The sequence below is a fragment of the Miscanthus floridulus genome, unplaced genomic scaffold, assembly GCF_019320115.1.
Source record: "Miscanthus floridulus cultivar M001 unplaced genomic scaffold, ASM1932011v1 fs_706_1_2, whole genome shotgun sequence".
Lineage (NCBI taxonomy): Eukaryota > Viridiplantae > Streptophyta > Magnoliopsida > Poales > Poaceae > Miscanthus > Miscanthus floridulus.
Window position 1 is genome coordinate 21,106 of NW_027097140.1, and position 14,816 is coordinate 35,921.

Here is a 14,816-nt window from a genome sequence, read left to right on the forward strand (position 1 = left end):
AAATTTGAGGCCTTATATTCATATATGCTGAAACTACAATATACAATATTTAATAACTTGAGCCTGGAGCTCTTCTGCTCTTCATTTTTTTTCCTATGTAGCTACCTCCAAAGACTCTCCCAAGTGGAGCAATCTGTGTATGCCAGCACTCAGGATTATGGCAATGCCTTCAATAGTTCAAGGATTGCTGATACTGTAGATCATGATACAAATGTTGGAATAACTCGGACATCTGCAGATTCCACACCTGTTAATTTTGAAAGACAGGATCCTTTTCTGTCATCTGGTTATCCAACTACATACACTCGATCAAGGCCATCGTTTCTTGATTCGATTGGAGTACAAAGACCCCCTCCAACAACTCAAGCCTCATATAGGGAGCCTGCAAAGGCTAATCAACTATCCAGCAATTCGTATTATCAGAGTTCATTTTTGCAGCAATCAAATCAACAATCCACTGGAAGTAATGCTACAGATATTTCTTTTGCATCAGAAAGTCAGAAATATAGTCATGAAAAGGGGTCATATGGCAGTTCCAACCCTCCTGATTTCTCACTTCCCAAAGAAGAAAGAAGTATACAGCATGGTAATCAAACATTCCAAGACTTCACAACTCATGGGAAAGATGATGATTTTGCAGCATTAGAGCAGGTGATGAACGTTTAAACTCCGCCGCCCCCCCCCCCCCCCCCCCCCCCCCCCCCCCCCCCCCCCCCCCCCCCCCCCCCCCCCATTTGTTACATATATTTTCTTGAGAATATGATATTTTATACTGACTAGAGCTGTCATGGTATATAATAGTCATAATACAAAGAATCTAACTGTTTCTTTGTACTTTCTGATTTTAGATTTTATGCTACTAACATGAAGCGCTAACTGTTGGCCTAGTTGTTGTTTTATAGTAAACTAAAATCTCTGAAAAAGGAACATATCTCCAATATCTACTCTGTGGGTTCACTTAATGAGTGATACTGTACAACTTATAACTAGTCACTTCTTTCTGAGTTACTGTTATTATGTGCATCATAATTGTTTCCAGACTCGTAAATGGCACTATTATGTGTTCTTTGTTGTCAAGATCAATTAGTTAGCTTTACCTTGGATATGTATATTTTGACTTATCTAAACATTTATCTCTGAAGTCTTTATCATTAGGAAGTTAGTAACTTGTGCTGAAAAGATTACATATATAATTTTTTTGTTTAGGCCCATCGACATACTACTAATAGCTTCTCTGGTTTGGATGCCAGCTCATTGAAGATTTGACAAAAGAGAAGTTTTCCTTACAACGTACTGTTCAGAAATCTCAAGAGCTAGCAGAAACTTTGGCCACAGATAACTCTACATTAACTGATAAGTTCAACCAACAGGTCTGTGCAAATTTCCCTGATGGTTATCAGAATAGTTTTAAAATGGATTTGTATCATGAAATTTGTCACTGATGGCCCATAGATAGGATGATATAAATTCACAACATAAGGAATGTCTCCCCCCACCCCCCATCTTACTTCTAGTAAAATGGACAAGGCTGTTTGCTTAACTTTGAAACTAGCATCTTCCATGATTGATTAAACAAAACAAAAAAAAAATCTGGTTGTGCTGTAATTTATTAGATGCTAAACCTCACCGGTATAGCTGTCAGAAAAAAGTGATTGCCCTGCCCAGTTCCCTCATTTTATTGTTGGATTCAACTTCTTGGGTAGTATATATTCGCAGAATCCTAGCAGTTAAACTAGCAGTAATGACAGTGCTATAAGGGCAGCTAGAAACTGAAGCCACAGGTGATAAGTTTGATCGTATTAAGCAACCCCAAGACTTAAACCCATCAGTTATCTCTAATGCTTGATCAGTACTCATCTATATGTTTATATATATTACATCTTGCTTTAATAAGGATGAAATAAATATTGATACATGTGCTTGTATCTGGTATTAACCAAAATTAGTATACTGTATGATCCTTATTTCATAATTTTTAAATATCAGGCACATATAATCAGCCATTGACATCTGACATGGAGAGATTGCAGGAAGAAATTCAAGCTCAACTGGTCAGACCTACCCTACCTTTTCTAGTACTTAAATTGGGAAAATGTATTCTCAATATTAGAACTAAGTAACTGCATTGCTGTTATGTCAATATGATATGGATTTGATATGGATTGCTTGGGGAAATCGGGGTAAAGCTCTGAGGACTAGGATAAAGTCTAGATCACTCTTGTTGGCACCATGCTTGATCTTGGTCATCAGGAGTTCTAATAACTGTCTATCTCTTTGCTTAATCCCCCTAGCACTATACTATTTTATAAGAAGAATGAGGTTAACATGGCTATTGGACTCAATCTAATCTAACTTTGCCTTCAAAGTCAACCACTCAAACAAAAGTAAACACAAACTACTTGTACCTACCGTCTGTTCTGTGGTTTTCAATATCAAACATCCAGAGATTTCTTGGATCGTTATCTTGGACATGGTATGCAAAATGTGTTTGTCTTTTGGTGGCTGACATGGTCATGAACTGGAGTATGCTGAAAAAATTGTACTCATTTAAATCCACAGCAACTGATTGCTATGAGCCGATTAAAACAATTGTCACTATGTCAGCTGTGTTATGTTTGATTTTTTCAGTGACCTCTCTGTTAGTTAGGCATAACGTTTGTGATTAGCACTATATATCAGTATTTGCTGTTTAATTTTGTCCATCTCTGTGGTACAACATCTGTCTTCATATACTGTTAGAATCCTTATATTAACCCTATTTATACAACAGCTGGCACTGGAGTCTGTCAGGACCGAGTATGCTAATGCACAACTAGAAATGCAATGCTGCAGATGAGAGGGCAAAAGTGCTTGCAGCTGAAGGTCATTCTACTAGAAGATAAGGTGCTTTATTATCTTCTTGCTTATTTTGTACCGTTATGAAGCTTCTTGAAATGCCTGACAGCATGGCAGATTGTTTAGAGTATGTTATGTATGCAAAGTGGTGTAAACCTTTGTCATATCGGAAGAAATCCGAATAACAAGGAGCAGCCTGTTTCAGTGTTCACATGCAGTACAGGATCTAAACCTATATTTGTAATCTTTGGGAAAATGAATTGTATAGGTACGACCATATAGGCAGGGTTCATCATATCATTGTAATGCGCGGCTTGATACTAAATGTTTTGTTGCTGAAATCTTAAGGATGTTGAACTCTCTCTTTTCTACAGCAATATCGGGTGCATTGTGTTTTTTTCGAGTTCTTCTTAATGCAATGATACACAGATTTTTGCGTATGCGAGAAAAAATTTATTGTTCCACATCCACTCTTTATGCTAGGCACGATCATGCTTATTTGCCTATTTGGTCTTAATTTCATTGGCTAGTTTGACTCTAGCATTTACCCTGCATTTTTTGTGAAACTTGAAAATTATGCAAACTTTAACATTTTCAGCCAAGCCCAACTTAAGCATTGGCTCGTGGAAGTTTGATTTTTATTTTAATCTTGTAGGCTTTGAGACTGAGGTCAAGTGAGCTAAAACTTGAAAAGGAAATCGAAGATTTACATTCTGAGATTTCTTCTTACAGGTGATTGTGTACTCATTTTACTAAGCCCCATGCTGCAATTGTATGACTGCCAAGATATTTGTGTTTAATGATATGTGAAATGGATCCTAACGAAGTATAACGATTGATTGAAATCCACATTTTTATCCACATTGGCATTTTTAGAGGTGCTATGCAAACAAACATGTCATATTCACCTTAAAAAATACATGCCAGAATACCGTAAAAAAAAAACATGCCAGAAACTACTGAACACATGAATTGAACTTCCAGGTATTGTAATGGATTTTTTTTTACTATTTTTTCCTATTAATCATCTGCAGGCGCAAAGTTTCTAGTCTAGAAAAGGAGCGCCAGCATCTCCAATCTACTGTTGAAGCTCTTCAAGAAGGTACATCTTCTCATTGTGATCTAACACATATAATGTTTGAGCTCTCTTCTTTCTCAGTTGATCTCTGAAATTTTCCTCTAGTCAATCCTAGAGTATTTGTTTACATCTTGCATACACATTGATGTGCGCTTGTTTTTGTCTCGTGCGCTGATATGCCTATTTTTCGTTTCTCTTCTCTCTGTTTGGACAGAAAAGAAGCTCCTATACTCTAAATTGAGGAACATTCCTGTGAATGAGAGGGCAACAACTACTGTAGAGAAACCTTCAGTTGATAAAAGGGATGCATCTACTGCAACAGAGGATTTAGGTGTGAATACTAAGATCTCTTTATTTCTTTATCTATATCAATGAATATCAACTATATTTATGGATGCTCTAATGGGTTTATTACTTTATTCAGATACTGGGGAGCTCAGCTCTTCAGAAACGCTGACCAGCACTGTTGACACATTGGAAGATGCTGGAACTTCTGTTAGGCGTTCCAACATTATGTCTGATTTTCCTTCCTTGGAAGAAGTCTCATCTAGCATTCCGGATGATCAGCTTAGAATGATCGACAACATCAGTTCTTTGATGTCAGAGGTAATCTCTTTTATTTTCATAAACGTGGATCTATCCTTATACCAACCAGAATTTCTCAAATAACCTACTTGATTTTTGGTGTAAAAGCTATTGTGGTTATGATATAGTTTTTTCGTATTTGCAGTTAGCAGTGGAGAGAGAAGAGCTGCTGCGAGCACTGAGAATTGAGTCATCCAACTGCTCCAAGCTGAAGGTATTGTCTGCCTCTTACTCTCTTATGCAGCATCTAGTAATGTAGGCGAGATGCCTGTTTCATGACATAGTTAAGCCCTGGGTCCTGCTGTATCAAGCTTCTATCTATTGGAAAACATGTTTGCTGACCAACATGTGAAGCAAGACTTGTGTTACCTCTGTAATTGTGCATCTATTAATGCTGTTTACTCTTATATCCTGCAGGAGTTGAATAAGGACCTAACACAAAAGCTGGAGATTCAGACACAGAGGCTTGAACTATTGACTTCTCAAAGGATGGCTAACGCGAATGCCCTGGCAAAACCAATTGACACCCGCTCCATCAATGATGCAGCAATTTATGCGGATGAAGGAGATGAGGTAAGTGTTCTTCACCAAGTAATTTGGTAGTTGATCCTAGCACATAATCCTTGATGGAAAATTCCGTGCTGTCACGTTGTGTCCCCAGAGTATGGTTCCAGTGTTCTTTTTTTGTAGCTTGAATAAGAGTTAGCTAAGAAGACTGAACTTTACATATGCACATTAAGTTCATATCACCCTGAAAACTATTCCCTCCATTTCAAATTATAAGTCGTACTGGTTTTTCTATGTATCTAGACATAGCGTAAATCTAGGTGCATAGCAAAAGTTATGTATCTAGAAAAGCCAGGACGACTTATAATTTGAAACAGAGGGGGTATCTTTGTAGACGTTTGACACTGGAATATGACTCAGGTTGTTGAACGGGTGCTTGGCTGGATAATGAAGCTCTTCCCAGGAGGGCCAAAGCGGCGAACCAGCAAACTTTTGTAATGAAAATAGAGCTCCTAGTATACCAGATGTTTCGTTGATTTAAGGCTTGTTTAGATGAAAGGGGTTGCTCTAGGAGCACCAAGTATTTAGTTCAAATTTGAACTAAATTTTAAGGAATCTGTTCCAAATTCCCAATATCGAAACATGCCTTTGTATAATTCTTTTGTTTGCCCGGTTTTGCTGATAGCATGGTGAGAAGCTGTATATTGAAGCCATTCAATGTAACCAATTCTTTTTTTTGACAGAAGATAATGTACTTCCCTGGAGTATGGGGCTGCAGCCTGTATTGGCAAAGGAAAAGAATAGTCGTAAAGAATAGACCCTTTTGTATCCATTGAACATTTTCTTGCATTATACGAGTTGAATACGCAGCCTGTAATTGTTTACCATTCATTTGGTTTGTCGTGTACTCGTTCACGTTAAGCTATCAAGGGCCAGCTCACATCTCGACGCTGGTAGGCAGGCAGTACAGTACTGGTCTCCAACAGGTGACCCATAAAGATATAAATGGGTCTTTGATAGTATTGTATAACGTATACCGGTAGTATTGTATCAACGTATACAAGAGATTTATTTTAGGTGTCAATAGAGATAACCTAAATCTGAGTAGCATCTCTTCTAAAGATCTATTTGCAGAAAATGTTCTGTTTTATATTTTATTGTTGAAGAAGATAAAAAATATGTATCGAACCCTTAGTGTTTTTTAGTACCGTTGTCGGAGATAGTCGAAGAGATGACATTGATACACGCGTTTCACGCTGCATATCACACTATTGTTTAGTCTTCCACCTTTTATTATTACTATGCAGTTGTGCCCAAAAAAACAAAGACCCTTATATATTATTAAAAAAATCGTGCCTTTCCTGACCACTCAATAAATTTTGCAACCCAAAGGCCGTCGAGGTCTGCCATGTCCATAGCTGCTCTGACGAAGAACTACAAATTTGCAACAAAAAAACTGAAACCCCCGGAAGGAAAGGTGAAGGTGAATGTATCCTTTGACTAGAGTGCTGTGTGCGTGAGTGTCGGGACAATCATAAGAAACAGTGTTGGGGTTGCTATAGCGGCTTCTCACAGCTACATTCCTCATCTGGTAGATGCGTCAATGGCGGAGGCGTATGCCTTGAAAGAAGGCTTGATGCTAGCATAATTTATTGGATGCAATCGGCTTATCCTCCAATCGGATTGCATAGAGGTTGTCCAAACGATTAAGGATGGAGGTTTCTCAGCAACATTAGCTGCGTCTCTGTATGATGAATGTAACATTATCTGGAATGGTTTTCAGAAAATATCCATTGAGCATTATAATAGGGATGCAAATCAGGTGGCGCATGAACTAGCAAGAAGAGCTATGCAATCTAAGCAAAATTACACTTGAGACGATGAGCCCCCTAGCTTTATTCTAAACTTTCTGATTAATGATGTAACCACACTCAATGAATAAAGCTTGATGATTTGAAAAAAAAAATTGCAACCCCTTCGGCTAGTACTGTTCCATGAAGCTTCATGCAAACTCAGGCTACTCAATTGACAACGGTGGTTGTGGTTCCAGTGTGGTTGGTGTCTTGTCCTGACTCCTGACCAGCGAATAGACGCAGCAGCTAAAGGAGACTACTTCCTGTTGTGGGTAGGAACGTTGTGTGTAGGGACGCTGAGATAGAACTTCGTGTTCTTGAAATCGTCTAGTAGCGGATTGTACCCATCTTTGGTCATCGTCTTCAGCGGCAGGCCAAACTCCTCCATGAAGGCTGCAGTATCAAGCTGAATTTGCACGATGGCCGACACATCAGTTAGTCCAATACGCACAGGCAGCCTGCAGAGCATCGCTGGCATGCAGAAGATGAGAACTTACTATGATCGTCCTCCTCTTCTTCACGGGTTTGAATGCGCCAGGATTCTTCTGCTCCTTTGAGAAGCCAGAGCAGTGATGGTCGATCTGCTCCAGGAGCCGGAAATCGGTTGGGAAGAAGATGTCCGCGTCACCCTGCCGAGTAAATACAAACAAGTGATGCGACACTAGTTTGATACAGGTCGAAACAACAGAGCACTTATGGTCATTTGGCTCCAGACGCGAGAAAGCTTTTCGGAAGTAATAACCGCATCACCTTGGCATGCAACCAGGTTTGTTGGCTCATATACAGCACCTTAAGAGCAAGTATACTAAATAGCTGTAGGTGGGCTATATGCTGAGGTGGAAGAGAAAGAAGAGGAAAGAGAGAGGAGAAACAAGCTGTAAGTTTATAGCCGGTTTAGACACAAGAACCAAGAAATTTTGTAAGAGAGATAAGTGGGCGATCATCATAGTGAAGAGCTAACTACCATATGGATTGGCTGAGAGATGGACTGCATAGATCCATATAGCTAGCAACAAACTGTATTATTAGCCTTGCTCTAAGAGCGAGTATAATAAAGGGGGCTGTCAACAAGCTTTTATGCTGAGGTGGGATAGGAGAAAAGTGAGCTGTAGGTTTACAGCTACCTGATGCACGAGCTCTAAAAAGCATTGAGTATTAATGATGAAGCGTGTCCTAGTAGCGTAGCCAACTGCTATATAGACGGGGTTGATAGATGAACTATAAATGTATGTATAGCCAGCAATTGGTTGTATTATTAACTATGCTCTAACATGGTAAAATGGTAAGGCATAGTAGTATATTTGCTAAGAGTTTTTAGTGTGCCCCAGCCCCATCTGATGGTTTATTCTTAATTTGCTGCTGCTTGGTTTGTTATGTCGCACTGCCGAATCCAGCTAAATTTGTTTACTGGTTCTAGTAAATTTCGCTGTTATAACCCAGAAAGCTACCCTCCCAGCTGACTACTCCCTCCATCCTACGGTATTTGTTTATTATCTTAGGAGAAAACTCTCCACAATACTGTCCATCGAGGATATCAAGGGTGCACTTATTGTAGTATTTTCACTATCTACCACTAATTAAATGCTCCGGTAGAAAAGACATGGTTGTATATAATATTATATTTACATTTATGGGTGCTCATTTCACATTGTTTTCTTTTTTCATGAAATTAGTACTTGGTCTGCGCATTTATGGGTGAGCTGTGGACAAGTATTGCAAAGCAAGGGAGTGATACACACAAATATGAAAAAGTAAGTGCTTTTAAAAAGCCATCCCAACGGTGGTCTTGGACAGCTAAGGTTGATAGATTGACTGACTATGGCATGTGGACACATGATCAAATACGCGAATAAAAGAAAAATGGCTATATGTGTACCTGAGCATCAAGGTAGTTGCGATGATCTGATGTCTTCCCATCCTTCTACAAGGGCAAAACAAGCTAAGTGAGATGATCAAAAGCAAAGATCATGATCCTCAATTGTGAATAAATTGGTAACTGTATGGCACGCAACAAAACTCGCAATCATTCTTACGGTAAGTAGCCTTTGAAGCCTAGTTGGAGAAATGAAGTAGTTAAAAAAACTGGAGCTTTGCATGCTTGATAAAGTTGTAGTATATCAGGACACTCACCTTTGATGAAACCAATGGAGCCCTGTCACCAGGTATGCTAACATCCGGAAGATAGCTGAAATCTGAAGCAATAAGGGACATACTCGGTAAAGCTTGATGTAGAGTATCCATTAGTTTCTGCGAAAGGAATTAAAGATCAGAAATAGTTTTCTGAGTCCCAGAACATCCATAAACATCTAACCTCGCAAAGCTAGAGTTTTTAGAAAGGCATACCAAGCAGCCAGTCGGCAACCAAGCTCTACGAGGCTTTGGGAATACTTTTGATAGAACTCCTTTTGCAGCAAATGCTAGTTTTTCACTGACAGAAGCTTTGTCTTCATTCATGCCAATAATATCAACACAGCGGGAAATTAATGGGTCTTGTAGTGGCTTATAGACTTCAGAGGCTTGTGAACTTTCTTCAGAAAAAAGGCATGCAGAACAGATATACATGTGAAATTAAGGATAAGTAGCTATACAATTTTCTAAAATAGCAGAAAAGACTTCGATCATTAATAATACCAAGTTACAGATATACATTCAGTATTTTAGTTAAAAAATAGCCCTAAGCACAGGGATGGCAGATATGTTCTACATAGGGAAAAAGAGGCAACCCTTCAATGATACTATAACTAAACAGTGAACTTTGTAACACAAAGTCGAGCATAACAGAAGCATGCCATGAGGACACTGTATAACAACACACAACCTTCCATCCCAAAGAACTTCCCCTGGTTTTTTCTATTAAGAATTGAAACATATTTTGCAATCACCATGCAAAATCATCAACCATAGGCTAGTAGCAATGGAGTGACGGTTAAATGGTTTGATAAAAGGATCCTGCCAAATATTTGTATTGCGTAGTATATGATATGCCTGCTTCTTCAATCACATTTACTCAAGTCTAGAATTTTCCAATGTCCTCAGTTGAAAACCCACATAAACAATAAACATAAGAACAAACATAGAACTGTGGTAGTACACGACAGAGGTTCTGATGGAAACACAAAAATCACAAACCTGCCGTTTACTTTTTCAATCCACACTTCCATCCATGGAGAAACCTGATCTGGCGAATAGACAAGGTCATGTGGTAGATTGTCAAGTACCTGATATTCCATGGAAAGATAGTTACTGTTGCAGGCACCACTGTGGGTCTTCCTTTAGATGCAATGTTTACTTCGGAACATGATGAGCAAAAAGGGTTGCCAAGGAGGTTTTGTTTGCCATTATTTTTACAGCTAGTAGTTTCGTATTGTTTTGTGATCAGAATATTACTACAGAACTAAATTTGACATTCGTAGAAGTTCAAACATGGAGTGAAATGCCACTTACACTTCTACAGAGCAGATAAATTCTGAAGCAAGTACATGCGTTTCTTAGCAGCATAGTATTTTGTATGCCAAAGCATGCAAGACTTTTATGCTTTTAGATACAATGACTAAGGGTGTGTTTGGTTGAGCTGTGGCTGTAGGAAAAAGCTGCTGTGAGCTGTGAGCTGTGGGAAAGCTGCTGTGGGCTGTGAGCTGTAGAAAAGCAGAAAGCTGTTTGGTTAAACAAGTATAAAATATACCTTCTATCTTTATCTCTCTTGAAACAACTATGGAAGAGCTTTTTATTCCACCAATTTCGAAAAGCAGAAAGCCAAAAGCCAAAAGTAGGGTCAAACCAGCTTTCAAAACTGTACTACGGAAAAACAGCTGCTTCTGAAAAAGTCGCCTGGAAAAGCAGCCCCTTTGGTTGGGCTTTTGGCTTTTGGGGCCAAAAGCCAAAGCCAAAAGCCCAACCAAACGGACCCTAAACTGGACACTTATACTTCATTTCATAACAGATGAAGGTGCATGACGATGTCATTGTGATTCTTTGGTTTGCACATAAAACATAAGAACAAACACAGAAGCCCCAGCAGAACATACCTCAAGCAAAAGCACCCAACACGGATGAGGATCCTTGCGGCCTGCACAATAGAAAAGGAGACTTATATCAAATCATGTAAAGGTAGGTTGCCCTACACAGTGGGGAATAGCTTACCCCATCCAGGTCTGTTAATTGCATCCCGGTGCTCCACCGTAAACTTTGACAAATGGCTTTGCACTTCACCAACAGTTTCCAATTGCTTCTCAGCAAGAGAGGAGCTAATCTCTACTGAGCTAGCAAATGAAGATAAAGGCAAGGTCAAAGCATAAAGAGCACATGGCACAAAATGCTAGAGTGTCAAAAGCATGGCAGCACAAAGAGCAACCACTGCCAGTAATATCTATCTTTATATGGCATGCATGAACCCTATTGTTCTGAATTTCTGATATTGAAGCAAGAAATGAAGATACATATGCTTACATGTATTTCATATCATTGTAGACTTTTGGTGGTGCATTCAGCATCATGTAATCAAGTATGCACTTTGCGCATGTTCCAGAGCCACCACCAATCTCATATATCTGATCAGTACAAGATTCTGATTCATAAGCAAAATGGATGAAACATACTCCTTGATATTCATGGTATCAGAGGAAAGCAAATCCAGAGCATCATATGTGGGTAGAAGAGTAGAATGATGTGACAGGAAATCTTGAGATCACACCTTCAATGGGACTGAAAGATTTGCTGTACGCAGAATCGATGCTGCTATTGCATAGGCATACCATGGCTGCACCGTAGAGGGAAAAGGGTGCATCAGTGACCAAACTGAAAGAACCTCATTCTCTTCAATCGCTAAAGCAGAGAAGGTACCTTAAAGAGCTCCACGGGAGTAAACCAAGCGATATCATGCTTCTTATACAGTTTATCAAGGTGCTGTATATACGCACTCCTCCCTACATGGTATTGAAGCAAATGAATTTTAGCCCAAAGTTAAAAGAACACGCTTCTCACATATTCGCCAAATGCCCAACATATTAACACACAGCAGGACACAGAACCAGCATCAGGCAATCGGCAAAGGAGTTTTCCATCACCACACGTCCCAGATGTGACACGCACACAAGCTGTTCGTTGAAATGCCAGCACGACGAACAAACAAAGAACAAGTACTTTCCCATCCCCGCAATGCCGGAACACACACCAAACTTCCCCATGGAGAAGGCAATGAGATAGAAACTTAGGAAATGTGCAAGGCATAGGAGATTTAGGAGACCACCCTCGAACTGGTTGAAGCGGATGCTGGCGTCAAGAACGCCCACCGGCCCCGCCCGCTTGGAGAAGTAGCCATGGTTGGGGTCGTACAGCGCTGACCTCACGAAGTCGCGCACCTGCGAATCCCCCCATGTTGTTCACACCCGCCGCAGAGAGATCTCTCTGTGACCGGGAAAAGAAATGAAGGCTCAGCCCTTACCAGAACCGGCTTGTTGCCAGCGAGAATCCCCGATGAGAACAGCGCCGCCGTGACCCACCGCACGCGCAGTGCTCCACGTCGTAGAGCGGGGACATGCGCCGAGAACGCCGGCGCCATAGTCGAGGCGGCGGCGGCGGCGGCTCGGCGCGAGTCTGTGTTCCTTCCCGAAACAGGTGCGGTGCGGTGCGTGCGTTCGTGCCCGATCCGAAACAAGTGTGCAGAGGAACAGACGGAGCTCTTTATGCGGGTCCGCACCCGACCCGAAACGGAACTGGCGCACGCCCAATCCGATGGATATAATGGAGCGGAGCCCCGGTGCGGCGGCGTCGAGTCGGCTGCCATTCCCCACGCGCACGCCGCCAAGTCGAGGGGGCCGGAGGAGACAGAGGAGAGGGAGCGATGCCTCGCGGCAAGGCTGGTCGGACAAGCGCCACCGCCACCCCCCACGCGCGCCTCCCGAACTTCGCGAAGCGCAAGGAGACGCTGAGGAACAAGGCCGGGGAGCTCGTGACGCGCTGCAACGTCGACGTCGCGGTGGCCTGCACGGGCCCCGGCGGCGTGGGCGACCTGGACTGCTGGCCGTCCAAGGCGGCGGTGGTGAGGCGGTACAACGCGCTCCAGCCAGCGGAGCGCGGCAGGCTCAAGGAGGACCTCGCCGACCACGTCGCGAGCGAGGTCGCCAAGGAGCGCGAGAAGCTGACCAGGACGCGGGAGTCCGGCTTGGCCAATGCGTTCGGGTCGTATGACGGCTCCCTCGAGGGCATGTCCGAGGAGAAGCTCAGGGAGCTGCTCGCCTCGATCGAGGCCGCCCTGGTGGCCGCGCGGGGCAGGGTCCTGAAGCTGCGAGCGCCGCCCGGCGGCGCGGCCGATCGCGCCACACTCTCGCCGGGCCTCGTGCACGAACACGAGGCCGCCGAGGAGGACTCCGCGTCCGCGACGAACAATGTGGTGCCACCGCCGAGAGAGCCGCCGCGGGGCGAAGCCGACGCGGGTGGCGGCGGGCTTGGGCCGCCGCCTTCCGGTAAAGACCGCAACCCGCCCAATGCCGTGCCCGTCGACGCGGGCGAGGAGGAGGTCGTGACGGAGAACATCGTGACGGGCGAGGATCCCGGCGGCGAGGTGCAGATACTGCGGCCGCCAGGCGACGCCGACGCCGACGATACGGAGTGGATGCGGAGCCTGGTAGACGATCTCAAGAAAAAGCCCCAGCTGCACGGCAGATATCATATCTATTCGTCACGTCGGCTCTTCGGATATTAATAATAAAATTAATTATAAAAGTCGTGACTAAATTTTAGGACCAATCTATTAAGTTTAATTAATTTATTATTAGCATATGTTTACTGTAGTATTATATTGGCTCCGTTTGGCTTACTCCATATTTGACTTGTCCGGCTTCTTTTTTTAGCCGGAACAATATTTTTCTCTCACAACAATTCAACCAGAACAGTGTTTTCGGCCAGTTTCAGTCAAAATTCTGCCAGCCGAACGGGGCCATTATCAAATCACGAACTAATTAGATTTAATAGATTCGTCTCACAGATTAGTCTCAATCTGTATAAATAATTTTATAATTAGTCTATGTTTAGTACTTCAAATAGTGTCAAACATATTTACTGTAGTCGATGTGATAGGGGCTAAATTTTAGAAGGTGGGAACCAAACATCTCATAAAGCTATGGCCCCGTTCGGTTGGAGGGTTTTTGAAGAAAAGTGGAGGAAAGTGGATGAAAAGCACTATTTCGGATAAAATGTTGTGAGAGAAAAACACGGTTCTGGATAAAAAAACAAGCAGATTAAGTCGGGTTCAAGGGCACGTGAACGGGGCCATGTGTATAGTGACGGATGGTTTCCGACACTTCTTAGAGCCTGCTTATTGCAAAACTTTTGCTCAGCACTTTAGCCCATGTGTTTAGGCAAATAGATCTAAACACCTAGGCTAAAAATAAGAAAAAAGGAAAGATAAAATTTAATTCATTTGCACCTCAAGATATACAAAACTTGGCTAAAACGTCTTTGGAGTGTGTAAAGGACACCTCGTACCCCCACTCATCCACCTTCTGAGTGTAGTGAGGAAGGAGACGGAGGAGCGAATCAGTATTTTTTTATAGAGAACTAAACTTTTGCTATGGATTTAAACACCTCAGCCAGGACTAAAGTTTAGCAGCAAAATTTTAGAGGCTAATCTTTTGCCATGGCAAATGGAACTAAACAGGGTCTTATTTTGGGAAGAGAATCTGTATAGGTTGGACAATGAGAAATATTCTCGTGTACTGATTGAAACAAAGATAAAGAGACCGCAAACCTAATATGTCTGAAATTTCTGGGCAATTGTTCAATGACATTGACAATGTGGTCTAGCATTGTGAAAAGATAAAATTCCTTTGAATCTATCACTCTGTAAAATTAGTGTTCAGTAGGAAAAACCAAAGGAACCAACGAGCTTAAGTTCTTGATTTTGTTTTTTGGATTACAGATAACCAAATGAGTATAGCCACCGGAGTACCGGACAACGAGAA

The 14,816-nt window shown here is 41.9% G+C and overlaps 1 protein-coding gene and 1 pseudogene across 1 annotated transcript; one reads left to right on the forward strand and one right to left on the reverse strand.

The window, feature by feature from the left end:
* Positions 1–101: 101 nt before the first annotated feature.
* LOC136532774 (protein BLISTER-like) lies at positions 102–5,806 on the forward strand (annotated as a pseudogene).
* Positions 5,807–6,737: 931 nt separating this feature from the next.
* Positions 6,738–12,640, reverse strand: LOC136532775 (protein arginine methyltransferase NDUFAF7 homolog, mitochondrial-like). Its single transcript, XM_066525366.1, has 13 exons — positions 12,299–12,640; positions 12,104–12,215; positions 11,698–11,780; positions 11,549–11,614; positions 11,305–11,405; positions 10,999–11,117; positions 10,884–10,924; positions 9,988–10,076; positions 9,202–9,382; positions 8,989–9,105; positions 8,735–8,779; positions 7,356–7,487; positions 6,738–7,264 (listed from the first exon to the last, which is right to left on the reverse strand). The coding sequence occupies exons 1-13, from the start codon at positions 12,638–12,640 to the stop codon at positions 7,115–7,117; spliced, it is 1,578 nt and encodes a 525-aa protein (XP_066381463.1). The 3' UTR covers positions 6,738–7,114.
* Positions 12,641–14,816: the final 2,176 nt, after the last annotated feature.